Consider the following 20,167-nt stretch of genomic DNA (forward strand, 5'->3'; position numbering starts at 1 on the left):
GAAATAAGATAGAAAGAGCTGCAGGAAAACTGGTTGTTTTTTTTTTCCTTTGGATCCCAGGTTAACAGCAGTCACATCCCAGCCAGCTCCCTGCAGTGTTGTTCTTCCCCACGGAGCATTCAGACCTATCTTCTGTACGTTCCTTTGAAACAGCCTAAAAAAAATTGTATTTTTTACATGAAAAGGGGTCTGATCCTGCTGATTCTGGGAGAGGCAAAAACCAGCAGGGATTATACAATGAACAGCCCAAGCGAAGATTTCTCCAGGTCATGCAGCACAGGTGAAATATATATTAAAAAAAAAAAAAAGGCTGTATGCTAATATTCTCATTTATCCCAAATTTTCCTGGCAAAACTGAACCACCCACTGCCACAACGTAGTTTTAAAACACACTGATTTTGATAGCATGAGGGGAAAGGGATGAGGCGAGTGCGCAAGCGCGTTACCAGGCTGCGAGTGCTATGCTGACTTCTTTATAAAATAAAGAATAAAAAGCACAACCCACCCTATTTCTGTGAACACACACACAGCACACACCTGCAAGCAGCATTTTGCTATTTCATATCCCAGATTTCCTTCATCATATCAGTGATTATAGCATCCTGCATCCCTATTTCCTGAAAATTACCAATTTTCACCCAGATTTGGTGTCAAGTGGGTTAAGTTACATCTTTATTTTGATGGAATATCTAGTAAAGCAGTGTGAGTGAGGAATTCTATTGAAATAAAAACACAAATATTTTTTGAAGAGGTTATCCTCTTTGTCAAGGGGGATTATTTACCTTAGGGATTTATCACCGGGGGGGGAAGTGGAAAAGGATGGAGAATAAATATGTATATAATAATATATAGCTTAATTCTCCGTGCTGCTAAACCTTTCCTCACAGCCAAACTGGGGAATATGCTTTAATCTCTTTATTGGATTGCTTCCTCTGAATATGGTAGGGGGTTTTTTGTTTGTTTGTTTGTTTTCTGAAGCGATGGGGCTCTAAGCGGGGAGTTAAGCACGAAGTGTTTCGCGAGGAAAAAGAGAAACTCCTGAAGAAAAAAAGACAGAATGAGGAGGAAAAGGAGGGCTTGGGGTGACAAAAGGCGGCGCCGGCCGGGGCTGCCCCTCACGGCCCCTCAGGCGCTCGCTTCACAAAATGGCCGCCCGGCGGGGCCGCGGGAGCGGCTCTGAGGCGACAAAATGGCGGCAGGCGGAGAGCGGGGGGAAGGACGGGCGAGAGCGCGGCGAAGGGCTCTGATCCTGTGGGAATCCCCTCCGGGCGGGGGGCGAAAGCGCTGCGGGTGAAACCTGACCTTCTTCTTGTTCCCCCTCCCGCCTGCCCTTTTCTCCTCGCCGCCTTTGCAAAAGGATGTGAAAATGGTCAGAAATGCGCATTTTATTTCGGCCATGACGGTGCCTCCGCTTTCTCCCTTCACCTCAGCTCCCCCACTTCCCCAGTTATACCTCTAAAATGTTATTTGTTCCCCTCACGGATGAAGGGTTTTGGCCCTGAATTAAGCTTTCCGCATGCCTCCACCCCTCCCTTCATCATCACCACACGCACCCCCAAGGTGGGTAGTTTTATGCCTAATTCTGTGCTTTTCCACCGCTTTTCTCCTTCGCAGGGGTTGAAGCCGCCATCTCCCCGTGTTTATGCCTAATTTAAGTTTTATGCCTAATTCTGTGCTTTTCCACCGCTTTTCTCCTTCGCAGGGGTTGAAGCCGCCATCTCCCGGTCTCTTCACGGCATGGAAAATCCCCAAAAGTACTTAACGAAAAAAAAAAAAAAAACCACCATAAAAAAAAGTCCCAAATGCACGAGGATTGATTTATCATCGGAGCCAGAGTGGTATGGGAAGAAGCCATCGCTGCTTGCATGCTCCCCACGACATCTCGTCCGCCATTCACTTAATTAAAATCATATATTGGTGTGATCAGACGCGGTAATATCATTAAAAAGAAAACAAAAAAAAACCCAAATCCCGTAACATCCACACGCTCGTTGTTGGAGGCTGTAGCCAAGGTACTATGCTTTTTTTTTGTTTTGTTTTGGTTTTTTTGTTGTTTTAAATATTCTTTTAATGTTGCCTGACCCTTTTTTCCTGCATCAGAGTGTTGTTACAGGCTATAACATTTCCTCTTATTTCTTAAAAGCTACATACCTAAAAATAACGCTTTTTCCCCATAGAATTGCAGATTTAGGCCCATACAGATGCTTTTTTATTTCTACGGATACAGAAATACTTGTATATATTTATTAAATATAAACATGTAAATACTGTTATATAATTCAAATTTTTATATATATGACCTCTTCCCAGGACTACTTAAAAAATAAAATAAGCCCACACATCTAAAAACTATAATTTAATTATATATAATCACTGTAACTTTGGCCTAATATATCTTTGATTTTATAGATATATATATTACCTTTGTTTTCCTCCATTGGTTTCCTACTACAATGTGTCCTAAAAGCAGGAGAAAAAAATGCCATCAAAAATAAAAATTAAAAAAAAAAGAAAAAAAATAACAAAAACCAACCCATCTCTTTTTTTACAGTCCGTGATGGAAGTTTGTGCCTGAATGTTTTATTTGTTCCACAGAGATGTAGATTTTCCTTGGGAGATTTGGAAAGAATTATTTTTTAATGAAAAAGAGGAAAAAAATACACCCAGAAAAAAAACCCCAAAACAAACAACGAAAAAGAAACAAAAAGGAAAAAAAAGCACAACAGAACCAAACCGCAGTAAGTGAAGCTGCAAATGCAACCCAATCGTCCGGATCAGACAATTCATTGCACAAAAAAAAAAAGGATAAATGGAACTGCAATGGCCGGCTTTGCTGTAGATCCAGGAGGAGGGATCAGCTCCTTTATCCCACCATCTCGCGCTACAAACACCACCATTTTTTTCCTCTCTTTTTGTTTTTAAATACGCTTTGTTGGGGCGTTTTGTTTCGAGCCGAGGCGGCTGCACCACCCCCGAGCCGGGGCTGCCGGAGCCGCTCGGGGGCTTCACTTTTACAGAGATCCCTTATTTTTCCCCGGCCTTGTGCAATCCTCTCCGTTTTATTACATGGCTTTGGGTTTGTTTTTTTTTCCTCTCCCCTCTGCGGGTATAAAGGTTTCTCTCCTCTCTCCAGCTCGGCTGCTTGTTCCAGAAGTTTCCACGGGGGCGGGGAGCCCCCACTGCGGCGCCTTTGCCGCAGCGCCGGGGAGGAGGAGGAAGAGGAGGATGCGGAGGATGCGCCACCTCTCCCTGCCTGGGAGCCTCATTCCAAGCCTCTCCCCCTTGCTCCGTTCCCCAGCCTTGAAAACAGAGCGCTGGGAGGTGTTTGCGACTTGGAGGGGTTTGTGGGTTTTTTTGGTTGGGATTTTTTGTTGGCTTTTTTTTTTTTTTTTCTCCCTCTAAATAAATGGAAAGCAGAGCTGTCGCTGATGGAGATGGATGAGGCAGGGCTGGCAGCTCTCCTCCGGCGTGGCCATGGCACCGATGGCATAAGTGACCTTTCCCAGGCGGTGGGAGAGGGGATTTCCCCCCCCCACCGCCCCAGCATGCTCCTGCTTGGAAATAATTTTAAATAGCAAGAGCATTATTTTTTATTTTCCTCCCCCCCCCCTTTCTCCTTCACTGTTTTGTTTGGGTTTTGTTGTTTTGTTTTGTGTGGTTTTTTTTTTTCCCGAAGCTTCCTCATGATCTTTTTTTTTTTTTCCTGTGTGTGTTTTGAATTGCATTTTAAAATTGCCCAGCTGGAGACAAGGCTTGATTAGAGCTGGAACAATAGCTCCCTTTTATTAATAACGGGAAGGATTTACAATCGTACAGCACCTTCCTTGGAAAGCTTTCCAAACCATTTGCAAACACTCACAAATTTCAGATTGTGCAGCCCTTGGCTGTGAGGTGGGTAAGTATTTAATGGTGCCACCACCCAAAATCACCTCGGTGGCAAAGCTCAATTTCTGAGTGCTTAAAAAGATGACAAATTTGGTTTGGGTTTTTTTTTTGGTGGGGGGTGGTGGGTGGGGTGGGGTGTGGGGCTGGCTAAAAGCTGTAACCTAAATCTGTAGATGCAGAGTATTTGCTGCGTCCTGGGAAGTGGGCTGTTCTCCCTCCAGCCATGCAGCTTTCCAGAGCCAAGCTGTGGATTTGCTGCACGTCAGTAAACATCTGCTGATGGATTTTTTAAATTTTTTTTTTAATCCATTCCCTTTTTGCAGTCCCTAAGTGACCTCCTGCAACGCTGCATCCATTGCAGTCCCAGCACAGCCTTGCACTGGAGCACTGATGTGTGTCCCTGTGAGCCAGAGTGACCTTGCTGGGGGACTGGGCCCACTGAGTGATTCAGGTGCTCTGCTTTGATCCCAAACCCCTGCACCCCGTTTTTTTCCAGCACCCAGGGGGTTGCTGCAGTTATGGGTTAAAGCTGTTTCATGACTTATTTTTTTCCTCTGGTTTGTTTTTTGTATGTTTTTCCAAGGGAAACAATGTATTGTTTATGTAGCCCCTCTCCACAGCAGATCCCTAGAAACCCTGCAGGGATCCAGGAGTCAGCCAGGCAGTGGGATCTGGCCTTGCCAGGAGCACGAGGGACGAGGCTCCAGCCACGTCTGCGTGTGTCACACACGGGCCACACAAACCCACAGTGCTCCTGTGATTACTTCTGTCGGCAGAGCGTGAGCGCGTCCCAGGGCTTCCCCTTCCCACTGCTTGCTGATTCACAAAGGCTGATGCTTCTGGAAAAAGCTCTGCCTTGTGGCCTTCAAAATAAATAAATAAAGCGGCGCTGCTGTGGATTAGTCATCCTTATTTTTGAAGGAAGCTGTTTGCCAGCGCTGTCCGAATCACGCATGTGCGTGTGAGATGGGAACTCCAGAAGGCTGGTAACGTGCTCTGCTCGCTGCTCCTTGGAGCTCAGCCACCCGGGCTTCGCTGAGCTGCTCCTGGCAGGTGGAAAAAACGACAGTCCAGCTTTCCAGACCTTTCCCTCCTTTTTTTTCCTCAGTGCTGGAATCTGCATTGGCAGGTGTGCAAATGTGGAGACTGTAACAGCAGCGAGGATGGATGAGGTGTTTTCTGGGGTCACATCCAACTCCAGAGAAGAAACCCTGGTGATTTATAATTTTTTTTCTTGTCTCTGGTAGACTTTATTCTGAGCTCCACTGTATCTTGTGAGAAGACTGAGTTTGACCCTTTTGGCTACTAAAAATGGTTCTGTTTTTAAACCTTGGTGCTTTTTCCCTTCCCTGTGGTCATGCAGAAGAGCAAGCAGTGCAATTCAACAGTACAGCAAAGGGCAGCTCCCTCCCCCTTTCCCTTTCAAAAAATCCAGAGTTGTGTCTCTTGAACTGCTGCATAGGCAGAAAACATACAAAGCCCTTGTCAGCATTGTGCTGATGTGTGGCACGTTAAAAAAAATACACACAAAAGGGGTGGGGAGAGCGGGTGCCTCCAGGGAGCAAAACTGTGAGGCCCCTTTCCCTCCAAGCCCACAGACCTATGTGGGATAGTCTATTCCTCCTAATTTTGCTCAGGCAAAGGCAGTGAAAGTCAGAGGGAGTGTTGAACATCTTAAATGGTGTTGATGAAGATCAGGGTCCCCTTGAATTACATTTTTTTTTTTCTCTGTGAACTTGCTCCTGTGAGATGGTTCATTACTCCATTCCTCAGAGTCCTGCTCACTCGCCAGGAAACGCTTCCTTACTGGGTGTCCTTTCTTTTGTTGTGTTGCAAAGGTAATAACCAGAGACCTGGTGCTGGTCTCTGCCAGGTCACACATGGCTCGGAGGCGCAGCTTCCCGCAGTCATTAGTGCACAGCGAGTGCTGGGGGTCGTTAGCCACTCTTAATGAGGATATCGCATCAGGATTCCATGGATGCCACTGCCTGACCCGGCCCTGGAGAAGCCCCTTAGGGGAAATTATTTCACTGACTGGTTGCTGCAGGGATTTCTAGCACAGCTACGGCTTTATTCTTGTTTTTAGCCAAAATTAAGTGCAGGGTGGGGATGAGGTGGCCAGGCCAGATTTCATGCCCTGCTCCCTGTGGTAGGTGTGTGAAAAGTGTGCCTAGAGCCTTGTTTGGAATAAGGCAGTGTGGACAGGGATTTGGATTTTATTCCCTTGTTAGGGCTGTGTTGGTTTGGAGATACACCTTGTACTCTTCATAGGCCTTTGCTGGCAGGGAGGTTCGGAGGAGCAAGAAGCTGCCTGTTGGGATGATTCCACATTTTTCAGGCTGGCACACCCTGTGGGACTCTAAATTACTTTCCTTTGGCAGTTTAGGATAAACGACTGAGAATTGCCTTGTGAGCACTGAACTTTTACCACCCTGAAGAGTTACTCGAGCTACATCCATGATATTTCCAAGCTAAACAAAACCTGAATTTCCAGTGCCAAAAAGCAATACAAACCTCCACTCCTCCTCTGTTCAGGAGAAAACCACAGTCTTTCAAGCTTTGCTCTTAGCCCAAGGAGTTAAAAAGCTGCACTGTGAGATCTGCAGAGGTGAAAATAAAAGCCAAAGGCAGATGAGGAACTTCTCCCATGCTGTGTTGGAGGAGAGGCTTTAGAACGCAGCAGGTATTGATGCACAAATATTTCTCTTTGTGCTTTCTCTGGAGTGAAGGAGTGGTAACTCTACAGACATGGGCTCACTCCTCTTCATTTAAACACCCTCACGTTGCTGTGGTATCAAAATGGTGTTTGATGAAACCAAAGCTCAGATAGTGGTGGCTCGGAGTTTATTTTGTTCTGGGGTTGCTGCTCAATCCAATGCGGAATGTGGGAAGAGCAGCCTGTAGCTTGCAGGTTTGGACTGTGGGGCTTGTGCTAAAGCCTTGTCCTGTAACATTTCCAGTGTAATTTCTGAGATTTTTTTTCTCCTGGGCATTGCACACAGGTAAACATCACATCTGGATATAGAGTTAATAGAGTTAATTAGGTGTTAAAAATGGCAAAGTATAGGATTCAGTGATCTAACCAGTCCCAGGGGATTTATATCCTTTACAGTCGTCCTATTTCGGTATCAAATCACATGGAGCTGTCTTTTTAATTTTTGTTTTCTTTGGTTTTCCCTTAAAATGCAACCTTTTGCAGCCTGGAATGCTTTAGTCCTGTCTAGTGATGAAAGCCCTGTGCTGGGGGAGAATCCTTGTGAAGTGAGCAGACACAGCTCTAGCATGTGGTTGTACAGGGGTCTGGGGGCAAGGGGAAGCAGGGCAGAAGTTGGCACTGTGGTGTTCCTGTGATTCCTGTGATATTCCTGTGATTTTTTTCCCCCCAACAACAAGCTAAAAAAAGGTGTTCTTTCTAATATATCTACCACACTATAAGCAAGAGTAAACCCTTTTGCAGTCCTATGTTGGCATGTAAGTTTTGGTTGTGTGGCTTAACCATCACTCTGGGTTCTGCTGAAGAAACCTCTGCTTCTTTGTAGAAGGAATTTTAAAAACAGAAATGTGCTTTTATGTAGACATAAAAGTGGGTTCAGTGTCAACTGAAGTCCAGGGCCCCCTGTGTACTGGGCTGTGGGATGTGGCTGCTGTTAAGCCACTGACTAAAATGGTGGCATTTTGTGGCAGCTCCCCTCCCTGGTGCTGTGGATAAGAACACCACAGGGAGGAGCATCAGAAAATAAATTCCTAAATGTTGCATTTCAAAAACGTGAAGGGAATTTTCTGTGCAGAGTCATCTCATCAGAAGATTTGGAGCACTATCCTCGAAAAGAACCGAAATCAAGAGTTTTATTAATATAAATCCTGTGCTTTGTGTTGGTTAAGGCTCCAGAACCCGGCTCTGTGCTCCAAGTGTTTTCAGCCCCTAAGCCCATAGTCTCTGTCTTGGCAACAAATGGGCCTAAATATCAAACAGCACCTATTCTTTCTTGGAGAAAATGAGCATAAAGCAGAATGGATAAGCTATAAAATGAGGCCAATAATTCAGGCTGGCTTAAAAAGGAGATAAAAGCCTAGCTGTGAATTTGATATTCAGCTGTCATAGTGTTCTTTTAATAAATACTATCAATGAGCAAGAAAAACATGTAAATATATTTTATCCTGACAAGATGGTGGCTGGAGCTGGCTGGCTCAAAGAAAGGAACACTGAGTGTTTCTTGGGGCTCTTTGCTGGGAAACCTCCTGGTTTTGTACAGAAAGCAAAGGAACTGGCTGTGCCCTGGTGTGGGGAGAACCCTGGTGTTCCTGCCCAGATCCCCATGAATCCCAGCTGACGTAGCCAGGGAGAGGTGTAATGTCCCCCTTTCCCTGCACACCGCACAGAGATGTGTGCTGAGCCAGGTAGGAAGCTGTGGTCTGAGCCAATGAGCCCTGGTTGCTGTCCTTGTTCAGTATCTAATCTTTGGTGTTTGAAATGTTTGGTGAGCATTCTCAGCCATGGGTGGCAGCTCCGCCGTGTTCAAAATGGATAAACCTGCCTTTTGAAGCATTGTGTCTGCCCACTTTTATTTATTGCTTTTTCCTCCTCAAAGAGAGGCTGCTGTGTGAACCCCAAGGATGTTTTCCACTTCTCCTGCACTTTTTTTCCCCTTCAAACTGGAGAGCTGCTAACTTTATTAGCTCCTTATATGGCAGCCCCATTTTCTCACGCCTTTAATGGCTCTCTTTTGATCTGTCCCGTTCTTGCCTTGCTTTTCCTGACGTGAACACGGTGCTCAAGCTGAGATAGGTTTATAACCTGCTCCCTCCCTAATAAATGGCCTGGCACTTTAATCCTCTCCAAGCACTGATAAGAAACATCCAAATGTTTTAACTGTGGGGCTGGCTGAGTTGTCCGGAGATAGCCAGGCTCTCAGCTACACCCTCCCAGGAGTCATTTACATAGTTTTTTGCAGTGTGTGTCCCAAAGGCCGAGGGTCATGGAGAGCAGCTGAAGTCCCCTTGTCCTCAGCTGTCTGGCCCTGGCAAGGGCAGCACGCAGGGCAGTGCAGCCGTGTCTCACCCCTGGGTGCTCCTCACACTGTCACTCATGGCAGGACACCGGGCTGGAACAAATGTGTGTCTGCTCTGCAGATGCAAGGATGGTGCTGATCCTTCGTCACAGCCCCTCTGGCCTGCTGAGGGGAGGGTTATACCTGCTCTGCTCTCCAGCCTGGGTCTGTGTTCTTTAAAATCTTCGACTGAGCTGGGGGGATCTGGTTACAGCAGCATCACTGGTGCAGCTGCAGCTAGGAACAGCTTCCCTGCAAAGCATTTGAAGACCATCACCATGGTCCAGAGCTTTGTTTTGCCTCACCAGCTGAGCTTTGTGCTGCTCTTCCAGCTGGCTGTTGTGTAAATGGAGCCCTCCTGGCACTCGTCTCAACCCTCTCCTGTCAACAGAGTCGATGGCTTTGTTTGTGACAGCTCCCAGCGCCTGCCTGTCCTGTGAGATGGCCGGGTGACAGCAGCGACTCCGTGTGAGATTCCCTGGAAGGACCTGGGAGCTGGTGTGGTTGCCTCGTGTCCCTCGGAGATGCCACCCCAGCAGGGAGAAGGAACAGTTGGAATTACAGTTGCAGCAAGCGCACTCCATCAGAGGGGGAGAATTTATCACGGAAAAGCTGTTTGATTTTTTGGTGGTTTTGGTTTGGGTTTTTCTTCTCCGGAATGGAGAGCCCCTTAAAGGTAGAGACACGTACAAACTGCTCCTTGGGCGTCCCACCGGGTAAAAAAATGGAAAGCTGAGCCCGGTTCCACACTGGAAGCACCGGCGGAGCGTGCTGGCAGCACATTTTCCTGTGCACACGTGGCTCCATCGCACGTTTTGAATAATAGATGGCTTGCGTGCAAGGAGTTGTTGGGGTTTTTAATTAATCAGTAGATCCCAGGTTGGCAGAGCCCATCATCGCTGGGGAAACTGAGGCACGGGGCTGCCGAAGGATGGGCTTGCAGGCACTGGAGTTGAGGATAAGGCTCGGGGCCACCACGGATCGAGTCCACGTGCGTCAGAGATGTGATTAAATCAGGAGATTTGCATGTTTGTTAAGCCACTGCAGCTCAGTGACTTTGACCAGTAGCGAGGTGGACTTGTTGCCGGAAGGTTACGGAGTCCGCCCGGATTGGGTGGCAAAAGGCAGCTCTGACAAATAAAACATGGGTTTGATCAATACCAAAACGTCATCAGGAGACTTTGGCCACGGAAAATACTGAAATATGGGTTTGCTCTGTGGTGGAAGCAGTGAAGGCTTTAAACACCAACACTCGTGGCTGTGGGTGTGTGTTTTATCCTGGCCTCAAGCTGCTCAGAGTCTCACAATGGGATCTGATTTTCATTTCGGGACATAGAAATAGGTGTCTTATCAGTGCAATGGCATGTTTTGGTGGAAAAGAAGATCTTGTGGGTTAAAAAATGTCTAGTTGTACGTTGCAGAGCTGGTGTGACATGTCAAGCAACTAGAGACGGGTGATATTGGCAACGGGCAATTTCTTCACCCCACGTTAATTAAGGAGCCGTGGCAGCCCCGGGGGGGAGCGGGAGGTGAATCCTTCCCGCAGTGGGAGTTTCTCCTGTGTGGTTTTCAGGGCAGCCAGGTCCCTGGTCTGTTGGATGAAGTACAACTTGGGACACCCTGCTTTGAGGAGGGAGTGTCTCCGGGTGACACATCGTCCCTGTGTCAGCGGAGAGGAGCATGTGGAGCAGCCCAGGGGCTTGGGGATCCCCCTGCAGCCCAGGGGCTTGGGGATCGCGGCGCGGGGGCAGGCGGCGGCCGGGAGCCGGGGCACGGGCGGCGGGCTCGCCCCGCGCCGCGCAGCATGGTCCGGGAAACCAGGCACCTCTGGGTGGGCAACCTGCCGGAGAACGTGCGCGAGGAGAAGATCATCGAGCACTTCAAGCGGTGAGTGGGGCCCCGTCCGGCCCGACCCGCGGTGTGGGGAGAAACGAGGGGAGAAACGTGGGAAAGGGGGGGAGGAGTGCGCGGGGACGGCGGCTCCCGTGGAGAGGAGGAGGAAAACAGCGCTGTAAATAACCCGCGCCATGGCGGGATCGGCGGCGCGGCCGGAGCGGGGAAATACAAAAATGGCTAAAAATGGACCCGAAACGACGGAGCAGCAGCGAGCGGGGCTCGGAGGTCGGCACCGAGCGGCTCCCATGCCGAGGATGTCGGGAAGCAGCGCTGAGCCTGGCCGACTTGTTTTCCATTCCATTCCTTTTTTTTTTTTTTTTTTCCTAAATTATCCAACGCTGGGACTTCTTTTTCTGTTTATTTTCGCTCATTTCACTGCGTTTCCCTCCCACCTGGAGCCGTGGAGGATGCTGCGTGTCCCCCCGAGGTGCAGCGAGCTGTGGGAACCGAAGCGCCTGCAGCTGCGAAAACGTGACTTGGGGGAAAAAAAATCACACAAACCCACGAAGAAAACACGGGATCCTGCACGCGGGAAGCACTCTGGACTCGTTATATCGTGCTGGGTTGTTTTTTCCTTTTTTTTTTTTTTATTGCATAGGTTAATCCTGCTAATAAGGAAGTAGTAGCTGTTGGCATGGTTGGGTTTTTTTCCTCCTCCCTCCGTCTTTCCCTGCGAGGAGGAGGAGGAGGAAGAGGCTTCTTCCTCACCGCCTCAGCAACACCTTTTTCCTGTGGAAATGCTCTCGAGTTGATGCACCTCACGCTGGAAGCTGGTTTTTAGGAAGAAAAAGAGAGTAACGAGCCCTGCTCAGCTCATGGCCCCTCCAGGCGCTTTGCTTTAATCCCACCAGCAGCAGAAAAAAATGGATTTTGAAGCTTCCTTTAATCTTCCTGTGCTGGAAAAATGACGGAGCGTCCTTAATAATGAGTCACCATGGGAAAAATAGATGCGGTGACACCGACGGGGAGAAAGGAAGGTCCCAGCGTCTCTTCCCTGGTTTCTGGTCGTCTGTTGTGGAACGACTGGGGGTATCGCATCCTCCTCCATCCTCCTGGCCTCAGCTGCTGCAGCAGCCAAACCCCATCTCTGCATCCTCATCGCTCTGAAACTGCCATGTTTTAATCAAGCTTCACCTTTTTTCACCTTTATTAAACCCCGAGCCAAGAATTTGCTGCTTGGTGAAGGCACGGATGGTGGATGTGTGTTCAGGGTGGTTTGTCATGTCCCTCAAGTCCAGGTTAGGTGACCCAGTGCTGTTTACAAAGCCAGGTTTTTGGGGGAAAAAAAAAACCCCAAAGGGTCATTTGGTTAATTCCAGCCGTAACTAGCTGAGGGAATAGGCGCTCCACACTGGAAGTCTGACATTCCTCGGTTTTATTTTGTCCAGTCCTCCTCCTTTTATAAGATGTATTAAAGGAGGGAAAAAGTTGCCATGGTACTGTTGCTTGGAGATGGATGGGAAAAATGGCAGGCGCTGAATTAATTACCTTTTTTTGGTTGTTTTTATCTCGGCAAATTGCGATGGGAGGTTTGGGAAGGAGCTTTGTAGCCAGGCATTTCTCCCTGTTTTTTGCCAAGTGATTTTTGCCCAGGATTTGTGTGTTTGGACGAGGCTGATCTCACGGCAGTAAACAGTTAAAACACGCTTCAGCCCTTTGGCTGCAGGTACTAAAGCAGGGGGAGGGAATGACACGCCGCCTCCGAATGCTAGTGGGATGTACCCAGTGGAATATTTGGAAAAGGGGTGAGGGGCTGAGCGGGGAGCCGGCTGCGAGGCTCGCTGTGGAGGTGCTGTAGGTGGACAATGGAGCAAGGCTTCCTTTGTATGCCCGTGCTCGCCTGGGGGAAGGGACAGGCGCTGCACAGGGCTTGCCCGGCGTGCTGGCTGTCTCCAGAGGGAAGGGAAGGTGGGAAGGGGAAGGCTCCCTGCTTGGAAAGGACGCTGCAGTCGGGAGGGAAAGTCTTTTCGGAGGGAGCGGGGCTTGGCAGAGCCCGGTTCCCACCCATCCCCCAGCCTGGGAATAGGGCGAAGCGCGTGCGGGGAGGCTGAGCCATGGGAGCGGGGCGAGGTTTGGGGCAAAACCGCCCAAAACCTCCACTGGGCTGCGGCCGGGAATCGCCTTACCCCCGGAGCCTCCGAGCAGCTCGCCCGAGTGTTTGTTTTTCCACCGGGCTTGGGAAATAGTGTCCTTCCCAGATGGAGAGCCGTTGGCTGGGCTGCTGCACGGTCCCCGCTTGAGAAACGACCACCTTGTTTCCAAAGAAGCAAAAATTCAGGGAAAACTGCTAAAACTTACAGCTCGGCAGGAGTATGGAGGGTTTGCTGCCTCTCCTCCCCCCTTCACTTAACCACCGAGTGTGGGAACCTTGCTGGGATTTGCAGCCTCACAAGGAATTCTGTAAAGAGATGAATTAAGAATTTCGAAGAAATACATGTTTTTATTCTTTTTCCCCAAATGCTCCTGATTAGTTTGTTTAGTTTACTAAGGTGAATAGAAATAACACTCCCTGCTGTGAATTCTTCTCTCAAATTAGAGAATACTGAAGCTGGTCTCAAGAAGCACTGGTTTACATGAACAGTACTGTTTTTTTTTCCTTAGAAGCCCTTTTAAAAATCTGTTTCCTTGATATTAAAGGGGATTGCAAAGGAGAGATTCTCCATGCATTTAAATGCTTTGAAACTGTCTTTCAGTTTCTTACCCAAATACTCCCTTTTCAAAAACTAATGCTCTATATTTCTTTTCAACTGAGCTATTAAGGCACCCTGAAATAGAAACGTAGCCAGTGCCAGGATTGGAGATCCACTGTTCAGGTGGAATAAGTAGCAAATCCGAGTTATGATTTGGGAGATGTGAGCTTGGGGAAGTGGTGGGAGCAGTGGTTTGGGTTCACCTAATTAATGCTGGAAAAAACCCGTCGTTCACCATCACTGAAACAGATGCTCAGCAGCTTGCAGAACAAGGCGACTAAATATAGTAACAGTTGTCCCCAACACAAGTGCTGCCCTTCCATATTTTTTTCCCCTCACTGTGTTTTCTTCCAGTTATCTGAAAGAACATGGCTTTGTCCCTTTACTGGTGTTTTAAAGGGCAAAGAGGAGTAAAAGCCTCTTAATGATGCACCATGTGACTGTTGTGTGCAATCTCCTGTGCTGGGGGAGAATTAAGACATTCACAGTGGCAGCCAAGTCCAGGAAAAGCACTGGGTTTCAGGAAACAAAAATGCTCCTTGAAAATCAGTAGAATACATTACAGATCAGGGCAATCTTGGAGAAAATAAATAACTTCTAAGGGCTTTTTTTGGTGTGGGAAATGGGCTTTGTTTGGCTTTGCCGTGTTCCAGGGTCTGTCTCGCAGGAGATGCTTTGGATACCTCCTGGAGAAGTGGTTGGCATTTTAAACATAACTGCAAAAAACCTGCTGTGACAGCGAGTGGCTGTTTTCAGTAATTCCTAGAGAATATTTGGTCAGTTTGCGAGTAAATGTTTTGTCTTGACGGCTTGGAGTGTAAATTTGGCCTGGGAGGGTGAAATCTGTGCCTTCTGCTCTGTGTCACTGCTGTGGACTGAGATGGTGTAGGGGAATTTTGGTAGCTCTGGTGCAGGTTGTGACTGGGGAGAATGGTGATGGCCACTGCTGGTGTTGAACACTTGGAGGAAAAACTTCTCACGTCAGACACCAGCAGGTCTTGCAGTGGCTTTCCACAGGAACTGGCTTGAGTCAGAAGGAACAGCGCTCCTGGTTTTCTAGTAAAGCTTTTAAATATGTTCCCTGGCTTTTTTTGGTGATCACTGATCTCTAAGTCCTTGGATATCACTTGGGATGGTTGTCATAACTCGGCTCAGCCCATCCAGATCTCTATCCAGGTGTATTTTATTGTAGGAAAATACAGAAGTAAGGCCACAGAACTATTCCTGTTTCGTTGCTCTGTTTGTGTCACTTTAGGCATTTTCACTGATGAGGTACTGCCTTTTCCAGCCCGGAGCTGTGAAGGAGGGGAGGGTACAGTTTACACCTGTGTTTTACTGGAGTGGTGTCTGGAATAATGGGCAGCATCAGAATTTGTTGGTGCTGGTTTTACAAACACTTCCAGTAATGTAATCCAGAGACCATAGTAGGATGTTTGGTTGGGAGACTGGGGCAGGGGGATTGAAATAATTGCCCGGACTCAGAAGGGGAGTACACGAGGCAAGTTCTTCTGGGGGCTCCAGTGAGTGTCAGCCTCGCATGGGGTGTGGGCTGGTCAGTGAGGTGGCTCATTGGTGTGGTGGTGGTGCTGGCTCTGATGGTCGTTTCCCATCGGATCTTTAATAATTCTGCTCCTGGTACTGATCCCAGGTGCCCTAAAGCAGCACAGGCACCACCTCAGTGGCATCCCAGCTTGGTACCCAGCGGTGTCTGCCTGCAGCTGCCCCCTGGTTCTGCCAGGCTGAGTCCGGAGGGTGGCTCCTGAGCAGGCTGAGATCCAGTGCTGCTCCGCATTCTGCTCTTTGCCTGCACTTGAGGTGGCAGCTGATTGATGCCACACTGGCCAAGGCTGGGTAATTATTTCAAAGAAACTTAATGAAAAGCCACAAGGAGTGTAGATTTGGACTAAGCTTCTATTAAGTGGTTTTATATGCTGAGCTGTGGTAGAAAGATAAGTTGATGACACTTGGTCACAAAATTCTGTCATCTGCTGAGCCTGGCTGGCGTTGTTTCTTCTCTGAAGTTTCTTCAAAGGTCCAGGCTGTGTTTAGTTGTGATTATTTGTATCAGCAGCTTCTGTTGTTGCTGAGCCGTTCAAGAGCCATGTTGGCTTTTGGTATTTCTTGCCTTACTGTAAATTCATTTGGTACAACAGTAAAATAATCCCTGCAGAGTACAAGAAAACAGATTCACATATTGAGAACTTACCAGTCCAGTGAGGCATACAAAGGTATTAAGTCCATTCAACAGGTCAGAACAGGAGATAAATAAAGGCTTAAATTCACTTTGTGATAGCCTTGTTTACTGGCTTTTTATTCCTCCTTGCTTTTCATAGGCCAGAAAGTCATGCCAAGTTCCCTGGCAAATGACCTTACTGACGTCTTAAGGTGTGTCCAAAATTAGGTGCTTGTCTTCGCTGAGGGCGAAGAGGCACTTGCTGGCTTTCCATAAAAAAGGAAGTAAATATCCAAATGAGTGGAAGGCAGATATTGGATGAGGTGATGAGTCAGGGTGGACCTGGGGCTCCTCAGGAACTTTGTTTTTGTGGGCTGATGTGTCACAACTGCAGCTTGTCTTGCTGTTGTGGTGGTTTCATGTTGCTGTTGGGTTGTGAGGAAGAGGAGGAGATGCCCTTTTGCCTGTGAAGTGTGAAGAGGCACCTGAGAAATAGCAAACACCAGAACTGTTTTCTGAGGATGTTTGTAAAAGGGCAGAACTGTGGGTCACCCCCCCGGCTGCTTTTAGGCTGCTGAAGGTTTCGGGAGAGTTGTTGTTGGGTGTGAGTTGTGGAGCTGCCACTGGGTTGGATATGCTCTGAATTTGTAGCTACCAAAAATAAGAACCAGTGAGATATTTCACTTGTGTTTTTTATTAAGTTCATTGAACTTGCTGAGGTCTGAGAATGCCCTGAAACCAAAGACTGCAAGGACAAACATTCCTAAACAATGAATTGAGGAATAAACTAGAAAAATTATTGCTCTCCATAATAAGATTCTGAGTTTAGCTGCATCTTTGGCATGCTGATTTAGGAATCTTGTGGGAGGAACAGGAGCCTGAGGATGGAAATTCACAGTGTACAACCAGCCTTGATGCTTTCCTTTTCTCAAGTTTTTGTGGTGTTTTGAAGATTCCTTGGACAGCTAATGAAAATCAGACAGAAGATGCTTTTTTTCATCGCCCAGGCTACAAGTCAGCAGTGTTTCCTACCTGGTGATTGTACACACACAGTTATTTGGAGGTTTCACCTGCTTGGGGATTAATGGCACCTCAGATCTCCTGAAACCCATCTCCATCACTGTTCTGCAGCAGCACATTCAGAGGTGATGAAGGCTCCTGGACCATGAGGAAAACACAGCAAGTCCTTTGGTTTGTGCATTTCAGTAGTTACTGTTTAACCTGCGGTAATCGTCTCCTGCAATCTGTAAAATCCTGCAGTGTGAAGATAACATCCTTCAGTAAAAGAACAAACATTGTTGCAGGCTTTTTATAAATACACCAGGTACATCCCAGGGTGTGCTGCAGCCTGGTCTGTCAGCAGGAAAGACTGAAGGCAGCACCTTTGAATTTGGTGGAAACAATGTCCTTCCTGGGACGGATTTTTTGGAAATGTGTTCTGTAGCCATTGCATGTGGCTGGCTCTGGACTACAGTTTGTGTGTCTGTGCCTTGTGCGAGGTGCAGACGTTGGGGATGACTTGGGTGAGAAGGAGCAGAGTGCGGATGTGAAAGGAACATCAGTTTTCTGCTCAGACAAAACTGATGGTGGGAGGGGAGTAGCAGTCTTTCGCAACAACCATGTTCTGCTTAGAGGCTCGGACATTTTTAAGAACAAAAGGGAGCTTTTTTGCTTCCTTTTTCTTCCCCTTTTTAATCAGGCTCAACAACTTAAAACTGAAAGCGCTTTTTTTGTATAAGCACACTCTGATCTGGAGCATGAGCTTCCGCATCTGAGCAGATTCTCATCTCTCCGCTGAGAAGCCAGAGAAGTCCAGATGTGTCCAGAAGGAGGGTGAATGGATGATCTGCAGGGCTGTCTGTTGGATACTGCTGGTGACGTAGTTCTGACCTGTGTCTGTTCCTCCTGGATGCCCCTCTGTCCAAATGGAGCATCTTCCATGTCTTTTATTATTCCCAGTGTGGTAGGAAATGAGAGCTGTGTTCAGACCAAGTTCCTGTCACGAAGGTGGTCAGGTACCCAGTCAGAGCTGGATTTGAAACCATCTTTTCAAACACAGAGAATGGCCAGACTGTAAATGATGATTTTATTTAAGCAAGTAGTGAATCACCTACAGTTTTTCTCCAGGAAGAAAACTGACCTGATTGTGTTTGCTATCCATGGGATTCATTGAGAGTAACTCGGTGTTCCTGTCACAGCTTTCCCTGTGTCCTCACTGAGGTGTTCATGGCTTCCGCACGGCACAGAGCTCGGCGCTGTGGTCCATCTGCTCCTGCTGCAGGGTGAATACCTCCCATCCTCGTTAACAGTGATGGCTGCCAAAGAGATCACAGAGGCTCCTTTAAATGTCCCTCTTTAGGCTCTCTGTGGCAGCTGCGGGTGACCTGTAATAGTTAATAGGGCAAAATAAGAAAAAATAATTGCCAAGTTGTATGTTTAAAGAAGTCATCTTTGGAGGGGAAACAAGTCTTCCGGCCTCATTAGCATCCTTACTGTGAGGGGAATAAAAGCTGAGGGTAGATGAGTATCTCCCTTGTATGTGTAATCAACATCTGATTTAATTTCATGGGATCTGTGAGATGCTGCTCTTAGGAAGGCAGCTGGATATGTATCCAGACAGCCAATGGCCAGCACAGTCACCGCCTTGTAATCAAAGTCTCAAGTAAACTTTTGGTCTTTGTTTTAACTCTTAAAAAACTTATTGGAAGAATTAGTAGCAGAGAATCGTTGCCACATTTAAAAAATAGAAGTGGCTTCAAGATTGATGTTGTAGATGATAACACTGGTTGTGGGTATGGTGAGATACACCGTTTTTGGCAGCAGTTGAGCTCAGGAAGCATCTCTTCCTCTGCATGCTTTCAGAGTTTACAGCCCCTGGGTTGGCTGCAGTTAATGCTCTTGCCTGGCTTGTGTCAGTCTGATTTTGTAGCTGAAAGTTGAAGTTCATCATTGAAACAGCATAAAATGAAGGAGCAGCTTTCCCAGCAGTTGTGTTGGTGTATCCTTGAAGCCCAGGAGGAGCCCTCTTGAGTTGGTAGTACATGTTCACCTCCAGATACAGCTCTGCTCAAATCTTTGGTGTGGAGAGGCCTCCTTTAAGTCAGCTCATAAAAGCCGAGGTGTGAAACCTCGCTTGTTGTTGCGATGAAACTCAAGTTTCCAGCTCAGCTTTGCAAAACCTCGACTTTGAGTTGCACTGAAAGGAAAGCCATTAACGTGTGGCTGGTTCGAGAGCTCGGCTCTGGAAAGTCCCAGGCTCTCACCTATGGAGAAAGCGCCTGGAGCGCAGGTAGTCACTGCAGACAAAACACACCCGAGTGTGTGCCAGGCTCTTGCTGGGCGCTTGTCAGTGGGGAATATTATTTTCCTTGGGCTGACACCTGGCTCACGCCAAGGACTGTGCTGCCAGTTGGTTTAGTCACAGGGACAAGCACTTTCTCCAGGGCAATGGAAGCGGTGAGTCATGAAGCAACGAAATAACATTTGCACATCTGCGTTTGGTGACTGGCTGGTGTGGCAGAGCGGGAGTGGCTGGACTGGCTGGGAACTGGCTGGATTTCCTCCCTGGTGTCAAGATCATAACCTCTTAGCATTGATGAGCTTTTGTGATTGGGGATTTGACTGAGACTCCTTGGATCCATGGCTGATTCCTGTCAGAAATTAATTTCAAGTTGTCAAACCTGTGGGCTGAACTGATGCCAGTCACTTGTTCAAACCCAGTTGAAGTTTGAGAGGGAAGAGCTGTTCCATCACTGGAGGTGGTCTCAGAAACTGCAGACAGAGAAACATTTTTTTTTCTTCTGAAGTACCATTTTCTGGAAAGCATACAAAACCTTGGAGAAGAGGTTGTAAATGTCTGTTGCTGGAGAAGTCTGTACCAGTGGGACCAAGACTTCCAAACTTCAAGATTATCCACATCTCAAGTGCTCTGCAGCATGTCAGGGAGACCATAATGTTGTGACTCTGCATTTTCCTCCATCTGCTGCTGAATAGATGCAAAGCAGAGCTTGGAGAAGTAAAAGTGAGATGGGGAATTACCCTTTCATGTAAGAATGAAAAAAACTCGATTAATCAAGAGATTCCCCTACAGTTGCAATGCAGCGCGTTCTTAACATCAAATCCAAACAAATCCTAAAATCAGTCACGCAAAAGAACAGGCTTGAGCAATTCCCCTGCAGAAAGTGTTGAAGGTAGCCTATCACCACTGGTGTTTTTGAAGCAAATCTGCAGATTATGCTTTAAGCTGGAAGAAAAAAAAATGCCCTGGAGATGGAATTCGGCAGCTCTGTGTCTGGCGTGTAGGAACGTGACGGTGCGCATCTGTGTAGGTTGGGGATAAAGAATCACAGCTCGTCGTGCTTGAGACAACACAGCTGAACATGCAGAGTTCCTACATATTTCTGTAACCTTTCTGTGCTTCTACAAATAGTGATATTTATTCTGATCTGCTTGGAGAGCAAGGCTGAGGTATTCCT

General features: G+C 47.4%; 2 protein-coding genes and 2 long non-coding RNA genes across 14 annotated transcripts in view; 2 read left to right on the plus strand and 2 right to left on the minus strand.

Moving 5' to 3' along the window:
* Nucleotides 1-36: 36 nt before the first annotated feature.
* LOC120496804 lies at nt 37-1,635 on the minus strand. The gene is made up of 2 exons (XR_005626357.1): nt 1,554-1,635; nt 37-154 (listed from the first exon to the last, which is right to left on the minus strand). It is a non-coding gene; the product is annotated as an uncharacterized LOC120496804 (long non-coding RNA).
* On the plus strand, nt 268-9,774 carry LOC120496799. 9 transcript variants are annotated; one of them, XR_005626352.1, is made up of 6 exons: nt 749-1,369; nt 1,703-2,012; nt 2,552-3,321; nt 3,741-3,895; nt 4,209-4,336; nt 4,469-4,778. XR_005626352.1 is itself a non-coding variant. In XM_039697573.1 (5 exons), the coding sequence occupies exon 3, from the start codon at nt 2,640-2,642 to the stop codon at nt 3,573-3,575; it is 936 nt and encodes a 311-aa protein (XP_039553507.1). In that variant the 5' UTR covers nt 268-1,369; nt 1,703-2,012; nt 2,552-2,639; the 3' UTR covers nt 3,576-3,895; nt 4,209-4,336; nt 4,469-4,778. The 9 variants fall into 9 exon arrangements, 6 of the variants coding, with proteins under 6 accessions (XP_039553507.1, XP_039553511.1, XP_039553509.1 ...); XR_005626351.1 differs by having other exon boundaries at nt 755-1,369; nt 2,552-3,340; XR_005626353.1 differs by having other exon boundaries at nt 791-1,369; nt 2,552-2,738.
* On the minus strand, nt 1,664-3,195 carry LOC120496803. The gene is made up of 3 exons (XR_005626356.1): nt 3,067-3,195; nt 2,423-2,460; nt 1,664-1,757 (listed from the first exon to the last, which is right to left on the minus strand). It is a non-coding gene; the product is annotated as an uncharacterized LOC120496803 (long non-coding RNA).
* Nucleotides 9,775-10,674: 900 nt separating the features above from the next.
* Nucleotides 10,675-20,167, plus strand: part of SPEN (spen family transcriptional repressor) — a 66,190-nt gene continuing 56,697 nt past the window's right edge. For all 3 annotated transcript variants that reach the window (XM_039697558.1, XM_039697560.1, XM_039697559.1), the window contains exon 1: nt 10,675-10,820. In XM_039697558.1, the coding sequence (XP_039553492.1) occupies nt 10,738-10,820 (83 nt within the window). In that variant the 5' untranslated portion in view covers nt 10,675-10,737. The remainder of the gene's footprint in view (nt 10,821-20,167) is intronic.

Source organism: Passer montanus, unplaced genomic scaffold (genome assembly GCF_014805655.1).
Source record: "Passer montanus isolate IOZ18808 unplaced genomic scaffold, ASM1480565v1 scaffold118, whole genome shotgun sequence".
NCBI lineage: Eukaryota > Metazoa > Chordata > Aves > Passeriformes > Passeridae > Passer > Passer montanus.

Bases quoted from the DNA above. Each gene is read 5' to 3' on its own strand.
- LOC120496799 (XM_039697578.1), top strand. From the start codon at position 2,640: ATGAAAAAGAGGAAAAAAATACACCCAGAAAAAAAACCCCAAAACAAA.